This window comes from Bufo bufo, chromosome 2 (assembly GCF_905171765.1).
Source record: "Bufo bufo chromosome 2, aBufBuf1.1, whole genome shotgun sequence".
In the NCBI taxonomy this organism is placed as follows: domain Eukaryota; kingdom Metazoa; phylum Chordata; class Amphibia; order Anura; family Bufonidae; genus Bufo; species Bufo bufo.
This window is the reverse complement of record NC_053390.1, coordinates 471,943,673-471,968,158: the sequence shown is the minus strand read 5'-3', so window position 1 is coordinate 471,968,158 and position 24,486 is coordinate 471,943,673. Positions and strand designations below refer to the sequence as shown.

Below are 24,486 nucleotides of genomic sequence, written 5' to 3'. Positions count from 1 at the left end.
CACTCACAGCTGCTGCAAACCTCTTTCACCTGGGAAAAAGTGCATAATGTACTTCACCACATCTCTGGGCGATTTGCGCTTTGCACATTGTCCCATGGGGAAGGAGAGGTTTGTCCTATAAAAAGGTAAAAAAAAAAAAATCACTGCTAAGCAAAAAAGTTAATGTTCTGTTCAAAAAGTTAAATAAAGTTTATAAAAGTTAATGTTCAAATGCTATATAAAAGTTAATGTTAATAAATTTATTGCGTTGCGGCCTGGTTTTTTCTTTTTACCTTCTAGGTGGACCAACCGATAAACGAGCTGCAGCACTGATGTGCATTCTGACAGAAGCATTGCGCTGCTGTCAGATTACACAAAAGTCGGTGTATACGGCGCTGCAAGACGAGATTTTTTTTTTATATACAAAGTGTTTGCCAAAGCATATGAACACCGCACCTCAGCTCATATGCCTCGGCAAACGTATCTTTTTTACTGCAGTAAAAAAAGATACGTTTGCCGAGGCATATGAGCTGAGGGGAGGTGTTCATATGCTTTGGCAAACACTTTGTATATAAAAAAAAATATATATATAAATCCCGGCAATGATTTATTCATCCACATCGATTAATGTGAATGGAGAAATCGGGTTTGCCAGGGCATACGAGCTAAGTGGGTTTGGATGTTGGGCGGAGCTCCTATGTCCTGGCAGACGCCTTACCCCTCTTTTTTTTATTTTTGGCAGAGATTTTTTCATCCACAATGATCGATGCGAATGAAGAAATCTGTGCCGTTCATTTTTTCTTTCAGCCCAGAGGCTGAACGGTAAAAAAAATCTCATTACCCGTATGCTCAATATAAGGAGAATAGCAGAAACTCCTAATGCTGGCCATACATTTAATGATTGCGGAAACCCTCAAATGCCAGGGCAGTACAAACACCCCACAAATGACCCCATTTTGGAAAAAAGACACCCCAAGGTATTCACTGAGGGGCATATTGAGTCCATGAAAGATTGAACCTTTTGTCCCTAGTTAGCGGAAAGGGAGTCTTTGTGAGAAAAATAAATAAATCAATTTCCGCTAACTTGTGCCAAAAAAAAAAAAAATCTTCTATGAACTCGCCATGCCCCTCATGGAATACCTTGGGGTTTCTTCTTTCCAAAATGGGGTCACATGTGGGGTATTTATACTGCCCTGGCATTTTAGGGGCCCTAAAGCGTGAGAAGTCTGGAATCCAAATGCCTAAAAATGCCCTCCTAAAAGGAATTTGGGCCCCTTTGCCCACCTAGGCTGCAAAAAAAATGTCACACATGTGGTATCGCCGTACTCAGGAGAAATAGGGCAATGTGTTTTGGGGTGTCTTTTTTACATATACCCATGCTGGGTGAGAGAAATATCTCTCTAAAATGACAACTTTGTATAAAAAAAATGGGAAAAGTTGACTTTTAGAGAGATATTTCTCTCACCCAGCATGGGTATATGTAAAAAGACACCCCAAAACACATTGCCCTACTTCTTCTGAGTACGGAGATACCACATGTGTGACACTTTTTTGCAGCCTAGGTGGGCATAGGGGCCCAAATTCCAATGAGTACTTTTAGGATTTTACAGGGCATTTTTTACACAGGTAGGCAAAGGGGCCCAAAATTCTAAAGAGCACCTTTAGGCCTCTTTCACACGGGCGTTGCGGAAAAATGTCCGGGTGCGTTGCGGGAACACCCGCGATTTTTCCGCGCGAGTGCAAAACATTGTAATGCGTTTTGCACTCGCGTGAGAAAAATCGTGCTTGTTTGGTACCCAAACCCGAACTTCTTCACAGAAGTTCGGGCTTGGGATCGGTGTTCTGTAAATAGTATTATTTTCCCTTATAACATGGTTATAAGGGAAAATAATAGCATTCTGAATACAGAATGCTAAGTAAAACAGGGCTGGAGGGGGTTAAAAAAAATAGAAAATCATTTAACTCACCTTAATCCACTTGCTCGCAATGCCGGGCATCTCCGTCTGACTCTTTTACTGTATAGGACCTGTGGAGAGCATTAACTATAGTTTAAGGACCTGGGATGACGTCACTCTGGTCATCACATGGTACGTCACATGATCTTTTACCATGGTGAATCACCATGGTAAAAGATCATGTGACGTACCATGTGATGACCGGAGTGACGTCATCCCAGGTCCTTAAACTATAGTTAATGCTCTCCACAGGTCCTATACAGTAAAAGAGTCAGACGGAGATGCCCGGCATCGCGAGCAAGTGGATTAAGGTGAGTTAAATGATTTTTTATTTTTTTAACCCCCTCCAGCCCTGTTTTACTTAGCATTCTGTATTCAGAATGCTATTATTTTCCCTTATAACCATGTTATAAGGGAAAATAATAAGGTTCGGGTCTCCATCCCGATCGTCTCCTAGCAACCGTGCGTGAAAATCGCACCGCATCCGCACTTGCTTGCGATTTTCACGCAACCCCATTCATTTCTATGGGGCCTGCGTTACGTAAAAAAAAGGCACAAAGAGGAGCATGCTGCGATTTTCACGCAACGCAAAAGTGATGCGTGAAAATCACCGCTCGTGTGCACAGCCCCATAGAAATGAATGGGTCAGTATTCAGTGCGGGTGCAATGCGTTCACCTCCCGCATCGCATCCGCGCGGAATACTCGCTCGTGTGAAAGGGGCCTTAGGATTTCACAGGGCATTTTTAACACATTTGGATTTCAAACTACTTCTCACGCATTAGGGGCCCTAAAATGCCAGAGCAGCATAACTACCCCACAAGTGACCCTATTTTGGAAAGAAGACACCCCAAGGTATTTCCTGATGGGCATAGTGAGTTCATGGAAGTTTTTATTTTTTGGCACAAGTTAGTGGAATATGAGACTTTGTAAGAAAAAAATAAAATAGAAAATAAATCATCATTTTCCGCTAACTTGTGACAAAAAATAAAAAGTTCTATGAACTCACTATGCCCATCAGCGAATACCTTAGGGTGTCTACTTTCCGAAATGTGGTCATTTGTGGGGTTTTCCTACTGTCTGGGCATTGTAGAACCTCAGGAAACATGACAGGTGCTCAGAAAGTCAGAGCTGCTTCAAAATGTGGAAATTCACATTTTTGTACCATAGTTTGTAAACGCTATAACTTTTACCCAAACCAATAAATATACACTTATTGCATTTTTTTTTATCAGACACGTAGAACAATAAATTTAGAGAAAAATTTATATAGAAATATATTTTATTTTTTATTTACAACTGAAAAATTTAATTTTTCTGCAAAAATTTCGGTAAATTTCGATTAATAACAAAAAAAAAGTAAAAGTCAGCAGCAATGAAATACCACCAAATGAAATCTCTATTAGTGAGAAGAAAAGGAGGTAAAATTCATTTGGGTGGTAAGTTGTATGACCGAGCAATAAACCGTGAAAGTAGTGTAGTGCAGAATTGTAAAACGTGGTCTGGTCATTAAGGGTGTTTAAGCTAGGGGAGCTGAGGTGGCTAAAAGAAAACTGTCCATGGCAATTACCACTTTCGGGCCTTTACTTTTGCACCATCCTTTTTGAAATCGACCCGTATAATTATTTTTTTTTAAAATGTTTGAATGGGAAAAAATAAAAAATACAGCAATCATGCTATTTTTTTGAGGTTTTGTATTTTTGGGCTTTGTTTATCTAAAGCTTGGTACATATACTCTTCATGGTCTATCTTAAAATACTGCCTCTCATCTCCCTACATGTGCTGTCTTAAAGGGCTTCTGTCACCCCACTAAACTCATTTTTTTGTGTACTTATAATCCCTATCCTGCGATATTGCCATACATTATGTTATTAATAATTTTCGTACAGTAGATTTAGCAAAAAACTTACTTTTATGATATGCTAATTACCTTGCTACCAGCAAGTAGGGTGTCTACTTGCTGGTAGCAGCTGCAGAAAACCGCCCCCTCCTTCAGTTGATTGACAGGGCCAGCCACGATCTCCTCCTCCGGCCAGCCCTGTCAACATTTCAAAAATCGCGCGCCTGTGTTGATTCGGCGCAGGCGCTCTGAGATAAGGAGGCTCGCCTCCTCAGCACTCCCTCAGTGTGCCTGCGCCGATGACTTCTTCTCTTTTGGTGACATCATCGGCGCAGGCGCACTGAGGGAGTGCTGAGGAGGCGAGCCTCCTTATCTCAGAGTGCCTGCGCCGAATCAACACAGGCGCGCGATTTTTGAAATGTTGACAGGGCTGGCCGGAGGAGGAGATCGTGGCAGGCCCTGTCAATCAACAGAAGGCGGGGGCGGTTTTCTGCGGCTGCTACCAGCAAGTAGACGCCCTACTTGCTGGTAGCAAGGTAATTAGCATATCATAAAAGTACGTTTTTTGCTAAATCTACTGTACGAAAATTATTAATAACATAATGTATGGCAATATCGCAGGATAGGGATTATAAGTACACAAAAAAAAAAAGTTTAGTGGGGTGACAGAAGCCCTTTAAAAACTTGTTCGTTGCCCATAGCAAACATTCACAGCACAGTTTTTATTTTACTACAATACTGTAGACTGATAATTACCAACCTGTGGCTCTCTATCTGTGATTGGTTGCTATAGGCACAAATGAAAGCCGTACTATAATTGGTTGCTATGGGCAACAAACAGGTTGTTGGACAGCACATGTGAGGAGATTACAACTCTGGATAACAAAGGTCCTTTGAGAAATGCTGTGGTAAAATGAAAGCTGTGCTGTGATTAGTTGCAATGGGCAATAAACTAAAATAAAATAAAAATTGTCTTTTAGACAACACATGTAGGGAGATGAGAGGGAGATGAGAGGCAGATTGAAATGCAGGGGAGATGAAAGATCCAACAGACTATGCAAAGGGTCTCTGCCAAAACGGGCACAAAGAATGGGCACCTGGGGCAGTTACGGGTTTTGCAAAGTTTGCAGGCATGACCTAAGTGTTAGGGCGGCCATATATATTCAATATCTATTGGCCAAATGATAAGCCATCTGTCTCAACTTCCTCCCACCATGGTTGATATGGACAAAAATCAAAGCAGTTCCGTGATTTGTTGCTTTCCCTGCCTGTTCCTGCTCCTCAGCAGTAGAGTTAAAAGCTAAAATTAACATTTTTTTAAATATAAATATATAAATATATAAATATATATATATATATATATATATATATATATATATATATATATACACATACACACACACATACATACACACATACATACATATACACACACACACACACACACACACACACACACACACATACATACACACATACATATACACACACACACACACACACACACACACACATATACATACAGGGAGTGCAGAATTATTAGGCAAATGAGTATTTTGACCACATCATCCTCTTTATGCATGTTGTCTTACTCCAAGCTGTATAGGCTCGAAAGCCTACTACCAATTAAGCATATTAGGTGATGTGCATCTCTGTAATGAGAAGGGGTGTGGTCTAATGACATCAACACCCTATATTAGGTGTGCATAATTATTAGGCAACTTCCTTTCCTTTGGCAAAATGGGTCAAAAGAAGGACTTGACAGGCTCAGAAAAGTCAAAAATAGTGAGATATCTTGCAGAGGGATGCAGCACTCTTAAAATTGCAAAGCTTCTGAAGCGTGATCATCGAACAATCAAGCGTTTCATTCAAAATAGTCAACAGGGTCGCAAGAAGCGTGTGGAAAAACCAAGGCGCAAAATAACTGCCCATGAACTGAGAAAAGTCAAGCGTGCAGCTGCCAAGATGCCACTTGCCACCAGTTTGGCCATATTTCAGAGCTGCAACATCACTGAGTGCCCAAAAGCACAAGGTGTGCAATACTCAGAGACATGGCCAAGGTAAGAAAGGCTGAAAGACGACCACCATTGAACAAGACACACAAGCTGAAACGTCAAGACTGGGCCAAGAAATATCTCAAGACTGATTTTTCTAAGGTTTTATGGACTGATGAAATGAGAGTGAGTCTTGATGGGCCAGATGGATGGGCCCGTGGCTGGATTGGTAAAGGGCAGAGAGCTCCAGTCCGACTCAGACACCAGCAAGGTGGAGGTGGAGTACTGGTTTGGGCTGGTATCATCAAAGATGAGCTTGTGGGGCCTTTTTTCGGGTTGAGGATGGAGTCAAGCTCAACTTCCAGTCCTACTGCCAGTTTCTGGAAGACACCTTCTTCAAGCAGTGGTACAGGAAGAAGTCTGCATCCTTCAAGAAAAACATGATTTTCATGCAGGACAATGCTCCATCACACGCATCCAAGTACTCCACAGCGTGGCTGGCAAGAAAGGGTATAAAAGAAGAAAATCTAATGACATGGCCTCCTTGTTCACCTGATCTGAACCCCATTGAGAACCTGTGGTCCATTATCAAATGTAAGATTTACAAGGAGGGAAAACAGTACACCTCTCTGAACAGTGTCTGGGAGGCTGTGGTTGCTGCTGCACGCAAGGTTGATGGTGAACAGATCAAAACACTGACAGAATCCATGGATGGCAGGCTTTTGAGTGTCCTTGCAAAGAAAGGTGGCTATATTGGTCACTGATTTGTTTTTGTTTTGTTTTTGAATGTCAGAAATGTATATTTGTGAATGTTGAGATGTTATATTGGTTTCACTGGTAAAAATAAATAATTAAAATGGGTATATATTTGTTTTTGTTAAGTTGCCTAATAATTATGCACAGTAATAGTCACCTGCACACACAGATATCCCCCTAAAATAGCTAAAACTAAAAACAAACTAAAAACTACTTCCAAAAATATTCAGCTTTGATATTAATGAGTTTTTTGGGTTCATTGAGAACATGGTTGTTGTTCAATAATAAAATTAATCCTCAAAAATACAACTTGCCTAATAATTCTGCACTCCCTGTATATGTATGTGTAATATATATATATATATATATATATATACACACATACAATTAAATTTTTCATTTTGTTTTTAGGCCCCACACTGCAATACTTCTGTCCCACAGTGTATTTCATGTAACAGTGACATGGATTACATTATATACACTACCAAGATGGCAGACCAAGATGGGATAGGAGTCATCTTTAAGCCCATCCATTAGATTGGTGTGATAGCTGTATAATACAGTCGGCACCTGCAAATGCCTGTATCACTATGACATACAACTATGTCACTTCATTGGACCAAAACAGTTCTCACAACGTAATAGTACTTCATGGGTAGGAAGGGGTTATTGCTACTAAGACAAACCCCTTAACTTCCAGTTTAAAAAAAAAAAGTTTAACTCAGCAATATATTAGTAATACCTACCTGTATTTCTTTTAGGTCCTTGTCACAAAGGTTTTGCAGGGGATCCAGGAAGTTTTGCTTCACATCTATATCCAGAGAATCTTTCACTTCTGCAAGTCTTTCATGGCCTCCCCAGCATCCAACAATGCATTACCTATTTGAAAAAAATAACAAAACAAAACTATACACGAGCAATGCTAGTGAAACCATTAACATGTTGCCATGTTTGACATAAGTGTCACACATCTCTGATGGAATGTATAGTGCAAGACAAAAGATAAAATAATAATGGCACTTCCGAGTTAATGGGGTCCTTAAAGGGAACCTGTCACCGGGATTTTGGGTATAGAGCTGAGGACATGGGTTGCTAGATGGCCACTAGCACATCTGCAATATCCAGTCCCCATAGCTCTGTGTGCTTTTATTGTGTAAAAAAACCGATTTGATACATATGCAAATTAACATAAAAGAGTCATATCTTACTTGTGTGACCAGAGAAGAGTCATATTTTCAAGCTCTGACTCATCTCAGGTTAATTTGCATATGTATTAATTCGGTTTTTTTACACAATAAAAGCACACAGAGCTATGGGGACTGGATATTGCGGATGTGCTAGTGGCCATCTAGCAACCCATGTCTTCAGCTCTATACACAAAATCCAGGTGACAGGTTCCCTTTAAAGAGGACCTGTCACCACTCCTGAGATGCCTGTTTTTTTTATGCCCGTTTTATCAAAACCATTTAACAATAAATAAAGTTGTCTTATGTTTGAACAAAGATACATTGTCCGTCATTGAATCAGATACAGAACACATTACATCATAATCATTGTCAATAGACAGCTCATTCAAATGAGGCAAAAAAAACAAAAAACAAGGTATATAAAATAATAGAAAAAAAAGGAATATAAAGTAACAAAAGTTGGTGACATAAGAACGAGTTTGGGTCTTACAGACAGTTAACCTCTTTTCACACTTATTCATACACATCTCAATATTGTAGAGATATTTTATTCAAGGACAACTTAAGCCATACATCCCATTTCTTAATGAACTGGGGTATTTTATTTATGGAAGAAGCTATTAGTTTCTCTGATAAGCCGTTCTCATTAATCATACCTATGACTGCAAATGGAGGGGAATTTGATTTCTTCCAGTAGCTAGCCATTTTTAATCTGACAGCAATTATTACAGGAGTAATCACAGTTCTGATCTCATATGGAAAGGAAGCTAAGTCTACTGACAAAAAGGCTTGTTGTGCTGAGAGAGAGAGATTGTAACTCCACATACCTGGGTCAATAGGTTGTTGATCGCTAACCAAAGAGCTTTAATCTCTCTACAGTTCCACCATACATGAGTCATGTCAGCCTTGGGTTCAAGGCACCTCCAACGTTTATTAGGCTACTTTCACACTTGCGTTAGGAGCGGATCCGTCTGGTGTCTGCACAGACGGATCCGCTCCTATAATGCAAACGCTTGCATCCGTTCAGAACGGATCCGTTTGCATTAAAAAAAAATATATATATTTTTTTTTTTTTTTGTTCATGATAATGCAAACGGATCCGTTTTGACTTTACATTGAAAGTCAATGGGGGACGGATCCGTTTGAAAATTGAGCCATACTGTGTCATCTTCAAACGGATCCGTCCCCATTGACTTACATTGTAAGTCTGGACGGATCCGTTTGCCTCCGCACGGCCAGGCGGACACCCGAACGCTGCAAGCTGCGTTCAGGTGTCCGCCTGCTGAGCGGAGCGGAGGCTGAGCGGAGCCAGACTGATGCATTCTGAGCGGATCCGCATCCACTCAGAATGCATTAGGGCTGGACGGATCCGTTCGGGGCCACTTGTGAGAGCCTTTAAACGGAACTCACAAGCGGAGCCCCGAACGCTAGTGTGAAAGTAGCCTTAGACGTACCAGGATATAAGTTATTTAGCCTGGACGGAGTAAGATACCACCTGTATAGAATCTTTCTTGAGTTTTCTATGCAATTCATACACTTAGATAAGCTGGGTACAACTGAGAAAGAGGTTTGCCATTCATCTGGAGTTAGTGCAGTTCAGGTCTTTTTCCCCTATTTGCGATGATATGAAGCTAAAGGGTCATCCATGGCTTCTAACATATAGTTGTATGATCGGGACAATGCCCTGAAATGATGAGAAAAGCTATATAGTAAATGAGGATGTTTAGAAGAATCAGGCAGGGGACATGTTTTCTTTGATAACAGATGTCTTAGCTGCAGATACTTTTAAAATTCCTTATTGGGTCTATCATACTTATCTCTAAGTATATTAAAGGGTAATAAATCAGCATTTTTAAATAATTCCCCTATATATTTAATGCCGGCGTGAATCCATAGTTAAAGATTCTAATCTCGAATACACCTCTCCAATACTTCTAGGTGGATCTTATACACTGCTCAAAAAAATAAAGGGAACACAAAAATAACACATCCTAGATCTGAATTAATTAAATATTCTTCTGAAATACTTTGTTCTTTACATAGTTGAATGTGCTGACAACAAAAATCACACAAAAAAAAAATGGAAATCAAATTTTTTAACCCATGGAGGTCTGGATTTGGAGTCACCCTCAAAATTAAAGTGGAAAAACACACTACAGGCTGATCCAACTTTGATGTAATGTCCTTAAAACAAGTCAAAATGAGGCTCAGTAGTGTGTGTGGCCTCCACGTGCCTGTATGACCTCCCTACAACGCCTGTGCATGCCCCTGATGAGGTGGCGGACGGTCTCCTGAGGGATCTCCTCCCAGACCTGGACTAAAGCATCTGCCAACTCCTGGACAGTCTGTGGTGCAACGTGACGTTGGTGGATAGAGCGAGACGTGATGTCCCAGATGTGCTCAATTGGATTTAGGTCTGGGGAACGGGCGGGCCAGTCCATAGCATCAATGCCTTCGTCTTGCAGGAACTGCTGACACACTCCAGCCACATGAGGTCTAGCATTGTCTTGCATTAGGAGGAATCCAGGGCCAACCGCACAAGCATATGGTCTCACAAGGGGTCTGAGGATCTCATCTCGGTACCTAATGGCAGTCAGGCTACCTCTGGCGAGCACAGGGAGGGCTGTGCGGCCCACCAAAGAAATGCCACCCCACACCATTACTGACCTAATGCCAAAACGGTCATGCTGGAGGATGTTGCAGGCAGCAGAACGTTCTCCACGGCGTCTCCAGACTCTGTCACGTCTGTCACATGTGCTCAGTGTGAACCTGCTTTCATCTGTGAAGAGCACAGGGCGCCAGTGGCGAATTTGCCAATCTTGGTGTTTTCTGGCAAATGCCAAACGTCCTGCACGGTGTTGGGCTGTAAGCACAATCCCCACCTGTGGATGTCGGGCCCTCATATCACCCTCATGGAGTCTGTTTCTGACCGTTTGAGCAGACACATGCACATTTGTGGCCTGCTGGAGATCATTTTGCAGGGCTGTGGCAGTGCTCCTCCTGTTCCTCCTTGCACAAAGGCGGAGGTAGTGGTCCTGCTGCTGGGTTGTTGCCCTCCTACGGCCTCCTCCACGTCTCCTGATGTACTGGCCTGTCTCCTGGTAGCGCCTCCATGCTCTGGACACTACGCTGACAGACACAGCAAACCTTCTTGCCACAGCTCGCATTGATGTGCCATCCTGGATAAGCTGCACTACCTGAGCCACTTGTGTGGGTTATAGACTCCGTCTCATGCTACCACTAGAGTGAAAGCACCGGCAGCATTCAAAAGTGACCAAAACATCAGCCAGGAAGCATAGGAACTGAGAAGTGGTCAGGTCACCACCTGCAGAACCACTCCTTTATTGGGGGTGTCTTGCTAATTGCCTATAATTTCCACCTGTTGTCTATCCCATTTGCACAACAGCATGTGAAATTTATTGTCACTCAGTGTTGCTTCCTAAGTGGACAGTTTGATTTCACAGAAGTGTGATTGACTTGGAGTTACATTGTGTTGTTTAAGTGTTCCCTTTATTTTTTTGAGCAGTGTAGAAATCCACATTGATGACTTTCAGTTTGGTGGTTAATAAGTTCCAAAATTCTAAAGCCGCATCGACTGTAGGGGAGAGGTGTATTTTATGCTTTAGTTCTGTCACTGAATGGAAGTAAAAGAAGGATGATGGATTAGATGTTCCCATGAGAGGTTTCTCAATGGAGATCCGCAGTCTGTCCTCCACACCTTTCCATAGAAATCTAAGCTGTTCAAACACGCAGGTTCTATAATATCTTACAATAGATGGGCACCCGAACCCCCCCTCTAGAGAGGCAAGTAGCACTTCAGCTTGGACTCTCGGATGTTTGTCTAGCCATATATATTTCGATATAATAGATTGCAATTCTTTTAGTATTTTCATAGGGAAGAATATCAGTAAATTACAGAACAGGTATAAGATCTGAGGCAATATAACCATTTTAATTGAGGCAATTCTACCCGTCCATGAGAGCTCATGTTTTTTCATTCTGATAAGCTCAATTTTTATTTTCTCCCTTAAAGGCGTACAGTTGGTTGAGAGTAGGTTTGACGTAGATGGTGTGAGTTTTATACCTAAATAGGTGATATATTGGTTATCCCACTGAAGGCGATACATAGCGATCAGTCGGGTAGTTACTGATTCTTTTAGTCAAAAATTTAAAACTTGGCATTTGGCTACGTTTAATTTAGAATATGAAACGGATGTAAATCTCTCCAACACTTGCATAGCTGCTGGTAAGGGGTTAAGGGGATCTGTGAGCGCTAGTATTATGTCGTCAGCCCACAACCCAATTTTATGACTATGACCACCAACACTAATTCCAGATATTAATGGATGCGTTAAAAATTTTTCAGCTAGAGGTTCTATCATTAGGGCAGAAATTACGGGTGATAAAGGGACACCCTTGCCTCGTGCCAATGCTTATTAAAAACCTGTCAGATATCATTCCAGAAATATATACTGATGCTGAGGGTTGGGAGTAGAGTTGTTGCGATACCAAATTTTTGATTCGGTTTCGATACCATGAAAAAGTATTGCGATACTCGATACCATTCGATACCACGCGAAAAAAATAAACAAAAAAAGCCACGTGCATTCCTCATTTTTAAAAATGGCGAATCGCGCAGTTTTTATTTTATTTTTTCTGTTCCGGCATTCACCACCTAGATTTTTTTTTTATATTTTAATAGTTTGGACTTTTCTGACGTGGCGATGTAATATGTTTATTTATATATTTTATATGTGAAATTGGGAAAAGGGGGGTGATTTATACTTCATATTTTAGTGTTTTGTTTTTTTTTTCACTTTTTATTTAATAACTATTTCCCCCCTTAGGGGCTAGAACCTGGGATCTTTCATCCCTTTTCCTATTCACCCTGATAGATCTCTATCAGGGTGAATAGGACTCCACACTGTCCCTGCTGCTCTGTGCTTTGTGCACACAGCATCAGGGATGTTACCATGGCAACCAGGGCTTCTGTGGCGTCCTGGCTGCCATGGTAACGGATCGGAGCCCCAGGCTTACACAGCTGGGGCTCCGATCAGAAGCTGCCACTGCACCACCAATGAGGGGGAGTGGAGAGGTCCCTGTGGCCACTGCCACCAATGATTTTAATACTGGAGGGTTGAGAGGGGCCGGCGCACTGTGCCACCAATGATTTTAATGGGATGGGGGGATTGAGGGGGAGGGGGTGCACTGCACCACCAATGATTTTACCCCTTTATACAGGAGGCGGGTACTAGCAGATCAGCGGCAGTTAACTGCCGCTGATCGCAGCTCCCTGTCAGGGGCAGGGTGCCGGCAATGCGATTCTGCTGCCGGCACCCGCCTCCTGTATGTGTTAAAGACTGACTACTGTATATGAGTCCAGACTTTCACTATTAGGCCACACAGAGCGGCGCCCAGCGATGTCTCAGCACTCACCATTAGTCCTGGGCGCCGCTCCGTTCGCCCGCAGTGCCCCATTACTGTCTCCTCTCCTGCTCCACATGCTGCTGATTACTATCGGAGCGATGGGAGGAGACATCAGCTTCACTAGTGGGCGTTCCTTCTCCCTGGCTGTAGCGCTGTCCAATCGCAGCGCAGGGAAAAGGAACGCCCACTAGTGAAGCTGATGTCTCCTCCCATCGCTCCGATAGTAATCCTATCATTGGTGGCGCAGTGCGCCCGCCCCTCCTCCGCCCCTCTCTTCTCATTGCCGCCCCTCCTCCAGCCCCTCTCTTCTCATTGCCGCCCCTCCTCCGCCCCTCTCTTCTCATTGGTGGCAGCGGCAGCAGCACAGGGGGAGGGAGGACAGCTTCCTTCTCCCCGTGCTGCTGAGAGAGAACATGAGCGCGCCGATAGCAGCGCGCTCATGTTCAGAGATACTAGACTGCGCAGAAGCGCAGCCCAGTATCGAAAAAACGGAAATCCCGGTATCGTATCGATACCGGGACAAAAGTATCGATTGGGTATCGAAATTTCGATACCCGCAACAACCCTAGTTGGGAGTACAGAAGCTTGATTGCAATTAGAATATTGTCATCAAATACATATTTAGAGAGTATCTCAAACAGATATCCCCAATATACACTCACCTAAAGATTTATTAGGAACACCTGTTCTATTTCTCATTAATGCGATTATCTAGTCAACCAATCACATGGCAGTTGCTTCAATGTATTTAGGGGGGTGGTCCTGGTCAAGACAATCTCCTGAACTCCAAACTGAATGTCAGAATGGGAAAGAAAGGTGATTTAAGCAATTTTGAGCGTGGCATGGTTGTTGGTGCCAGACGGGCCGGTCTGAGTATTTCACAATCTGCTCAGTTACTGGGATTTTCACGCACAACCATTTCTAGGGTTTACAAAGAATGGTGTGAAAAGGGAAAAACATCCAGTATGCGGCAGTCCTGTGGGCAAAAATGCCTTGTGGATGCTAGAGGTCAGAGGAGAATGGGCCGACTGATTCAAGCTGATAGAAGAGCAACATTGACTGAAATAACCACTCGTTACAACCGAGGTATGCAGCAAAGCATTTGTGAAGCCACAACACGCACAACCTTGAGGCGGATGGGCTACAACAGCAGAAGACCCCACCGGGTACCACTCATCTCCACTACAAATAGGAAAAAAGAGGCTACAATTTGCATGAGCTCACCAAAATTGGACTGTTGAAGAATGGAAAAATGTTGCCTGGTCTGATGAGTCTCGATTTGTGTTGAGACATTCAAATGGTAGAGTCAGAGTTTGGTGTAAACAGAATGAGAACATGTATCCATCATCTGATGGCTACTTCCAGCAGGATAATGCACCATGTCACAAAGCTCGAATCATTTCAAATTGGTTTCTTGAACATGACAATGAGTTCACTGTACTAAAATGGCCCCCACAGTCACCAGATCTCAACCCAATAGAGCATCTTTGGAATGTGGTGGAACGGGAGCTTCGTGCCCTGGATGTGCATCCCTCAAATCTCCATCAACTGCAAGATGCTATCCTATCAATATGGGCCAACATTTCAAAAGAATGCTATCAGCACCTTGTTGAATCAATGCCACGTAGAATTAAGGCAGTTCTGAAGGATACACCAACACCGTATTAGTATGGTGTTCCTAATAATTCTTTAGGTGAGATATATTTATATACACCACATCCCAAAGATGCTCTATTGGGTTGAGATCTGGTGACTGTGGGGCCATTTTAGTACAGTGAACTCATTGTCCTGTTCAAGAAACCAATTTGAAATGATTCGAGCTTTGTGACATGGTGCATTATCCTGCTGGATGTAGCCATCAGAGGATGGATACATGTTCTCATTCTGTTTACGCCAAATTCGGACTCTACCATTTGAATGTCTCAACAGAAATCGAGACTCATCAGACCAGGCAACATTTTTCCAGTCTTCAACGGTCCAATTTTGGTGAGCTCGTGCAAGTTGCAGCCTCTTTTTCCTATTTGTAGTAGAGATGAGTGGTACCCGGTGGGGTCTTCTGCTGTTGTAGCCCATCCGCCTCAAGGTTGTGCGTGTTGTGGCTTCACAAATGCTTTGCTGCATACCTCGGTTGTAACGAGTGGTTATTTCAGTCAACGTTGCTCTTCTATCAGCTTGAATCAGTCGGCCCATTCTCCTCTGACCTCTAGCATCCACAAGGCATTTTTGCCCACAGGACTGCCGCATACTGGATGTTTTTCCCTTTTCACACCATTCTTTGTAAACCCTAAAAATGGTTGTGCGTGAAAATCCCAGTAACTGAGCAGATTGTGAAATACTCAGACCGGCCCGTCTGGCACCAACAACCATGCCACGCTCAAAATTGCTTAAATCACCTTTCTTTCCCATTCTGACATTCAGTTTAGAGTTCAGGAGATTGTCTTGACCAGGATCACACCCCTAAATGCATTGAAGCAACTGCCATGTGATTGGTTGACTAGATAATTGCATTAATGAGAAATAGAGCAGGTGTTCCTAATAATTCTTTAGGCGAGTGTGTATATTAAACACGTGTATATATTTTGCATATACAGTCAGGTCCATAAATATTGGGATATAGCCACAATTCTAACATTTTTAGCTCTATACACCATCACAATGGATTTGAAATGAAACAAACAAGATGTGCTTTAACTGCAGACTGTCAGATTTAATTTGAGGGTATTTACATGCAAATCAGGTGAAGAAAACACCCTTCACAACAGTTGGCCAGATCATAAAAAACTCCCCAGGAGGTAGGTGTATGTGTGTCAAAGTCTCTTTATTGTTGAAGACTTCAGAGTGAAAACAGAGGGTTCACCACAAGATGTAAACCATTGGTGAGCCTCAAAAACAGGAAGGTCAGATTAGAGTTTGCCAAATGACATCTAAGGCTACTTTCACACCAACGTTTTGGCTTTCAGTTTGTGGGATCCGTTCTGGGCTTTCACAAGCGGTCCAAAAGGGATCCGTTTTGCACTAATGCATTCTGAATGGAAAAGGATCCGCTCAAAATTCATCAGTTTGCCTCCGTTCCGTCTCCATTCCGCTTTGGAGGCAGACACCAAAATGCAGCTTGCAGCGTTTTGGTGTCCGTCTGACAAAACTGAGCCAAACATTCTGACACACAATGTAAGTCAATGGGGATGGATACGTTTTCTATGACACAATAGAAAACGGATCCGTCCTCCATTGACTTTCAATGGTGTTCAAGACGGATCCGTCTTGGCTGTGTTAAAGATAATACAAACGGATCCGTTCTGAACAGATGCAGAAGTTTGTATTATCTGGACGGATCCGTCTGTGCAGATCCATGGCGGATCCGCACCAAACGCGAGTGTGAAAGTAGTCTAGAAAAGCCTTCACAGTTCTGGAACAACATCCTATAGACAGATGAGACCAAGATCAACTTGTACCAGGGTGATGGGAAGAGAAGAGAATGGAGAAGGAAAGGAACTGCTCATGATCCTAAGCATACCACCTCATCAGTGAAGCATGGTGGTGGTAGTGTCATGGTGTGGGCATGTATGGCTGCCAATGGAGCTGGTTCTCTTGTATTTATTGATTATGTGACTGCTGATAAAAACAGCAGGATGAATTCTGAAGAATTTCGGCCAATATTATCTGCTCATATTCAGCTAAAGGCTTCAGAACTCCTTAGACGGCGCTTCACAGTGCAGATGGACAATGACCCAAAGCATACTCCAAAAGCAACTAAAGAGTTTTTTAACCCCTTAGGGACCCATGACGTATCGGTACGGCATGGTTCCCGAGTCCTTAAGGACCCATGACGTACCGGTACGTCATGGGTTTAAACAGCGATTGCGGCGCGGCGGGGGTTAATCGGTACAGGATGCCTGCCGAAATCATTCAGAGGGCATCCTGTCAACGCCGAGGGGGGTCATGTGACCCCCCGTATCGGCGATCGCCGCAAACCGCAGGTCAATTCAGACCTGCGGTTTGCGGCGGCGATCGGGCGGTGCCATCGGGTCCCCATGCGGCTGTAGGGGGGACCCGATGGCATGGAAGGCAGCGCGATGTCTAAGGAAGGCCTGACGCTGCCTTCCGGTGAAGAGCCTGTGAGATCCAGCCCCCTGGATCTCACAGGCCCCGGAAGCTGTATGAGTAATACACACAGTATTACTCATACAGCCAATGCATTCCAATACAGAAGTTTTGGGATGCATTGTAAAGGAATATACCCACCAAAGTTCAAGTCCCAAAGTGGGACAAAAAAATAAGTGAAAAAAAAAAGTTGCAAAAATAAAGTTTTCCACCAAAAAATTAAAGTTTCAAGTAAAAATAAACAATAACGTCATTTTCCACCAAATAAAGTTAAAAAAAATTGGTTAAAAATAGGGGGGGGAGAGAAAGAGTATACATATTAGGTATCTCCGCGTCCGTATCGACCGACTCTATAAACATATCACATGACCTAACCCCTCAGATGAACACCGTAAAAAATAAAAACTGTGCTAAATAAACCATTTTTTGTCACCTTACATCACAAAAAGTTTAATATAGAGCAACCAAAAATCATATGTACTCTAAACTAGTACCAACAATACTGCCACCCTATCCCATAGTTTCTAAAATGGGACCACTTTTTTGGAGTTTCTACTCTAGAGGTGCATCAGGGGGGGCTTCAAATAGGGCATGGTGTAAAAAACAAAAAACAGTCCAGCAAAATCTGCCTTCCAAAAACCGTATGGCATTCCTTTCCTTCTGCGCCCTGCTGTGTGCCCGTACAGCTGTTTACAACCACATATGGGGTGTTTCTGTAAACTACAGAATCAGGGCCATAAATAATGAGTTTGGTTTGTCTGTTAACCCTTGCTTTGTAACTGTGAAAAATTAAAATGGAAAATCTGCCAAAAAAGTGAAATTTTGAAGTTGTATCTCTATTTTCCATTAATTCTTGTGGAACACCTAAAGGGTTAACAACGTTTGTAAAATCAGTTTTGAATACCTTGAGGGGTGTAGTTTCTAGAATGGGGTCATTTTTGGGTAGTTTCTATTATGTAAGCCTCACAAAGAGACTTCAGACCTGAACTGGTCCCTAAAAATTGGGTTTTTGAACATTTCTGAAAAATTTCAAGATTTGCTTCTAAACTTCTAAGCCTTGTAACATCCCCAAAAAATAAAATATCATTCCCAAAATGATCCAAACATGAAGTAGACATATGGGGAATGTAAAGTAATAACTATTTTTGGAGGTATTACTATGTATTATAGAAGTAGAGAAATTGAAACTTGGAAATTTGCAATTTTTTTACACATTTTTGGTAAATTTGGTATTTTTTTTTAAATAAAAATGATTATTTTTTTATTTACTTCATTTTACCAGTGTCATGAAGTACAATGTGTGACGAAAAAACAATCTCAGAATGACCTGGATAAGTCAAAGCGTTTTAAAGTTATCAGCACTTAAAGTGACACTGGTCAGATTTGCAAAAAATGGTCAAGTCCTTAAGGTGAAATAGGGCTGAGTCCTTAAAGGGAACCTGTCACCAGGATTTAGTGCATAGAGCTGGGGACATGGGCTGCTAGATGGCCGCTAGCACATCTGCAATACCCAGTCCCCACAGCTCTCTGCTCTTTTATTGTGTTAAAAAACCTTTTTGATCAATATGCAAACGACCTGATATGAGTCCTGTGTTCGGAGACGAGTCAAGCGGAAAGGAGCCCAGCACCGCCCCGCGTCCTCCGAATCTCCTCCTTGCTGGCTGACGTCACAGAGCTGGAGCGCCGAAATCTCGCGATGCGCGAGCTAGCGCATGCGTAGTTCGTTCCCTGTGCTGATGCCAGCACAGGGAATGAACATGGTGCCGACACTGCGCATGCGCTAGCTCGCGCATCACAAGATTTCGGCGCTCCAGCTCTGTGACATCAGCCAGCAAGGAGGAGATTCGGAGGACGCGGGGCGGTGCTGGGCTCCTTTCCGCTTGACTCAACTCCGGACACAGGACTCATATCAGGTCATTTGCATATTGATCAAAAAGGTTTAACACAATAAAAGCGCAGAGAGCTGTGGGGACTGGGTATTGAGGATGTGCTAGCGGCCATCTAGCAGCCCATGTCCCCAGCTCTATGCACTAAATCCAGGTGACAGGTTTCCTTTAAGGGGTTAAGTGAAAGAAGTGGAATGTTATGTAATGGCTAAGTCAATCACCTGACCTGAATCCGATTGAGCATGCATTTCACTTGCTGAAGACAAGACTGAAGGGAAAATGCCCCAAGAACAAGCAGGAACTGAAGACAGTTGCAGCAGAGGCCTGGCAGATCATCACCGGTGATGAAACCCAGCATCTGGTGATGTCTATGCGTTCCAGACTTCAGGCTGTAATTGACTGCAATGGATTTGCAACCATGCATTCAAAAGTGAAAGTTGTATTTATAATTATTATTTTGTCCCATTACTTTTGGTCCCTTAACAAGAGCCAAAAATGTTAGAATTGTGCCGATGTCCCAATATTTATGGACCTGACTGTAAATAAATATGTATGTAACATGTGTATGTATGTAACATGTGTATGTATGTATGTATGTATGTATGTATGTATGTATGTATGTATGTGTGTATGTATGAGTGTATGTGTGTATGTTGGTTCCTGGCTAGATGTCCTGCTTTCCCTGTTAGATGCAGGGGGTTTGGCCTAACAGGACCAGGGGGCATGGCTTAGGGGGTAAGCTGTGTAGTGGTAGTGCTAGGGGGATTGACTAAGTAGCTACTGCAGTAGGGACTCTGAAGGTTTTTGTTACAGCCAGCTTCTGACAGGAATCAGCTGTTTGTAGAGAGGAAACAAGCAGCTGATTCCTGTCAGAGTTGGAGCGGGAACCAGGGAGCCCACCACTGACAGGAGCAGACTGCACATGCGCATGGACGGAGCTTCCTCTCAAGCTCCTCCATGTCTCGTGCAGCCATGGACGAACTCAGCTGCAAGTTAGAGCAGGTCTAAGGGGGAGTGGCTTATAACTGAAAGAAAAGCAGGCAGATGTGTTTAATGAAGTACAGTTGCGAGAAAAAGTATGTGAACCCTTTAGAATTATATGGATTTCTGCACAAATTGATCATAAAATGTGATCTGATCTTCATCTAAGTCACAATAGACAATCACAGTCTGCTTAAACTAATAACACACAAATAATTAAATGTTACCATGTTTTTATTGAACACCCCATGTAAACATTCACAGGGCAGGTGGAAAAAGTATGTGAACCCCTAGACCAGGCAAGCTCAACCTGCGGCCCTCCAGCTGTTGCAAAACTACAACTCCCAGCATGCCCGAACAGTCTACAGCTGTCAGCCTACAGCAGGGTATTGTGGGAGTTGTAGTTTTACAACAGCTGGAGGGCCGCAGGTTGAGCATGCCTGCCCTAGACTAATGACATCTCCAAGAGCTAATTGGAGTGAGGTGTCAGCCAACTGTAGTCCAATCAATGAGAGGAGATTGGAGGTGTTGGTTACAGCTGCCCTGCCCTATAAAAAACACACACCAGTTCTGGGTTTGCTTTTCACAAGAAGAATTGCCTGATGTGAATGATGCCTCGCACAAAAGAGCTCTCAGAAGACCTACGATTAAGAATTGTTGACTTGCATGAAGCTAGAAAGGGTTATAAAAGTAGCTCCAAAAGCCTTGCTGTTCATCAGTCCACGGTAAGACAAATTGACTATAAATGGAGAAAGTTCAGCACTGCTGCTACTCCCTAGGAGTGGCCGTCCTGTAAAGATGACTGCAAGAGCACAGCGCAGACTGCTCAATGAGGTGAAGAAGAATCCTAGAGTGTCAGCTAAAGACTTACAAAAGTCTCTGGCATATGCCAACATCCCTGTTAGCGAATCTACGATACGTAAAACACTAAACAAGAATGGATTTCATGGGAGGATACCACAGAGGAGGCCACTGCTGTCCAAAAAAAACATTGCTGCACGTTTACAGTTTGCACAAGAGCACCTGGATGCTCCACAGCAGTACTGGCAAAATATTCTGTGGACAGATGAAACCAAAGTTGAGTTGTTTGGAAGAAACACACAAACACTATGTGTGGAGAAAAAGAGGCACAGCACACCAACATCAAAACCTAATCCCAAGAGTGAAGAATGGCGGTGGGAGCATCATGGTTTGTGGCTGCTTTGCTGCGTCAGGGCCTGGACGGATTGCTATCATCGAAGGAAAAATGAATTCCCAAGTTCATCAAGACATTTTGCTGGAGAACTTAAAGGGCTTCTGTCACCCCACTAAACACTTTTTTATTAATTTTTTTTTGTGTACTTCTAATCCCTATACTGCGATTTATCCATACATAATGTGATCATTTTGGTTCAGTAGATTCTGCTAAAAACGTACTTTTATAATATGTAAATTACCTGTCTACCAGCAAGTAGGGCGGCTACTTGCTGGTAGCAGCCACATCCTCCTATCATAATGACGCCCCCTCCGCATGTTGATTGACAGGGCCAGCGAACAGGATCTTTCTCTGCTGCCCCTGTTTGCATTCAAAATCTGGAGCCTGCGCCGTACCGGTCTTCAGTCGGCGCAGGCGCACTGATAGGACGACGCTCGCTCGGCCGCTCCATCCTCAGTGCGCCTGCGCCGATTGAATACCGTTACGGTGCAGGCGCGAGATCTTGATAGCAGACAGGGCCAGCCAGAGAAAGATCCCGTTCACTGGCCCTGTCAATCAACATGCGGAGGGGGCGTCATTATGATAGGAGGATGCGGCTGCTAACAGCAAGTAGCCGCCCTACTTGCTGGTAGACAGGTAATTGACAGATTATAAAAAGTACGTTTTTAACAGAATCTACTGAACCAAAATGATCAATCACAATATGTATGGATAAATCGCAGTATAGGGATTAGAAGTACACAAAAAAAAAAAAAAACTGTTTAGTGGGGTGACAGAAGCCCTTTAAGGCCATCTGTCCACCAGCTGAAGCTCAACAGAAGATGGGTGTTGAAACAGGACAACGTACCAAAGCATGGAGGTAAATCAACAACAGAATGGCTTAAACAGAAGAAAATACACCTTCTGGAGTGGCCCAGTCAGAGTCCTGACCTCAACCCGATTGAGATGCTGTGGCATGACCTCAAGAAAGCGATTCACACCAGACATCTCAAGAATATTGCTGAACTGAAACAGTTCTGTAAAGAGGAATGGTCAAGAATTACTCCTGACCGTTGTGCACGTCTGATCTGCAACTACAGGAAACGTTTGATTGAAGTTATTGCTGCCAAAGGAGGTTCAACCAGTTATTAAATCCAAGGGTTCACATACTTTTTCCACCTGCATGGTGAATGTTTACATGGTGTGTTCAATAAAAAACATGATAACATTTAATTCTTTGTGTGTTATTAGTTTAAGCAGACTGATTGTCTATTGTTGTGACTTAGACGAAGATCAAATCACATTTTATGACCAATTTGTGCAGAAATCCATATCATTCCAAAGGGTTCACATACTTTTTCTTGCAACTGTATATTAGGAACTTCATTTTTTTTTTTCCTGCCTGCCACACAGCAGTGGAAAGTATTTAACTCCTTAAGGACCAGGCCATTTTTTGCAAATCTTACCAGTGTTACTATGTGGTGATAACGTTAAAACGCTTTGACTTATCCAGGCCATTCTGAGATTGTTTGTTCGACACATATTGTACTTCATGACACTTGTAAAATGGAATAAATAAAACTCATTTTTATTTTTTTTAAAAATACCAAATTTATCAACATCTTTGAAAAATTTGCAAATTTTCAAGTTTCAATTCCTCTACTTCTATAATACATAGTAATACCTACAAAAATATTTAATACTTTACATTCCCCATATGTCTACTTCATGTTTGGATCATTTTGGGAATGATATTTTATTTTTTGGGGATGTTACAAGGCTTAGAAGTTTAGAAGCAAATCTGGAAATTTTTCAGAAATTTTCAAAAACCCACTTTTTAAAGGACCAGTTCAGGTCTGAAGTCACTTTGTGAGGCTTACATAATAGAAACCACACAAAAATGACCCCATTCTAGAAAACTGATTTTACAAACTTTGTTAACCCTTTAGGTGTTCCACAAGAATTAATGGAAAATAGAGATAAAATTTCACTTTTTTGGCAGATTTTCCATTTTAATAATTTTTTTCCAGTTACAAAGCAAGGGTTAACAGCCAAACAAAACTCATTATTTATGGCTCTGATTCTGTAGTTTACAGAAACAACCCATATGTGGTCGTAAACCGCTGTACGGGCACACGGCAGGGCGCAGAGGCAAAGGAACGCCATACGATTTTTGGAAGGCAGATTTTGCTGGACTGTTTTTTTGACACCATGTCCCATTTGAAGCCCCCCTGATGCACCCCTAGAGTGGAAACTCCAAAAAAGTGACCCCATTTTGGAAACTATGGGATAGGGTGGCAGTTTTGTTGGTACTATTTTAGGGTACATATGATTTTTTGTTGCTCTATATTACACTTTTTGTGAGGCAAGGTTTTGGCACAGTTTTTATTTTTTGTTATTTACAACATTCATCTTACAGGTTAGATTATGTGGTATTTTTATAGAGCAGGTTGTCACGGACGTGACAATACCAAATAGGACTACTTTTTTTGGTTGTTCGTTTCAGTATTACATAATAAAGCATTTTTGTAAAATATTTTTTTGTGTCTCCACATTCTGAAAGTCAGTTTTATTTATTTTTTGGGCGAGTGTCTTGTGTAGGTGCTCATTTTTTTCGGGATGAGATGACGGTTAGATTATTTATGCAAGTTTTACACAATGATTTCCTTTTTGAAACAAAAAAATAATAATCATGTTTTAGTGTCTCCATAGTCTGAGAGCCATAGTTTTTTCTGTTTTTGGGCGATTATCTTTTTTTTTTTTTTATCTTTTTCTGTTTTTGGGGAGGATTTTTGCGGGATGAGATGATGGTTTTATATGCACTATTTTGGGGTGCATGTGACTTTTTGATCGCTTGCTATTACACTTTATGTGGTGCAAGGTGACAAAAAATGGCTTATACACAGTTTTTATTTTTTATGGTATTCACCTGAGGGGTTAGGTTAGGTGATATTTTTACACAATACCAGCATTTTTGAAACAAAAAAAAATTATGTTTTAGTGTCTCCATATTCTGAGCCATAGTGTTTTTTATTTTTTGGGAGATTGTCTTAGGTAGGGGCTCATTTTTTGCGGGATAAGGTGACGGTTAGATTGGTACTATATTAGGGGGCATACGCCTTTTTGATCACTTGGTGTTGCACTTTTTGTGATGTAAGGTGACAAAAATGGCTTTTTTTTACGGTACAGGGTGGATCATGTGATATTT

At 42.2% G+C, this 24,486-nt stretch overlaps 1 protein-coding gene across 1 annotated transcript in view; it reads right to left on the bottom strand.

The window, feature by feature from the left end:
* The window catches only part of SH3GL1 (SH3 domain containing GRB2 like 1, endophilin A2), a 143,090-nt gene that overhangs the window by 55,027 nt on the left and 63,577 nt on the right, over window positions 1-24,486 (bottom strand). The window contains 2 exon segments of the mRNA XM_040417737.1: window positions 7,269-7,360; window positions 7,363-7,401. Coding sequence (XP_040273671.1) covers window positions 7,269-7,360; window positions 7,363-7,401 — 131 coding nt within the window.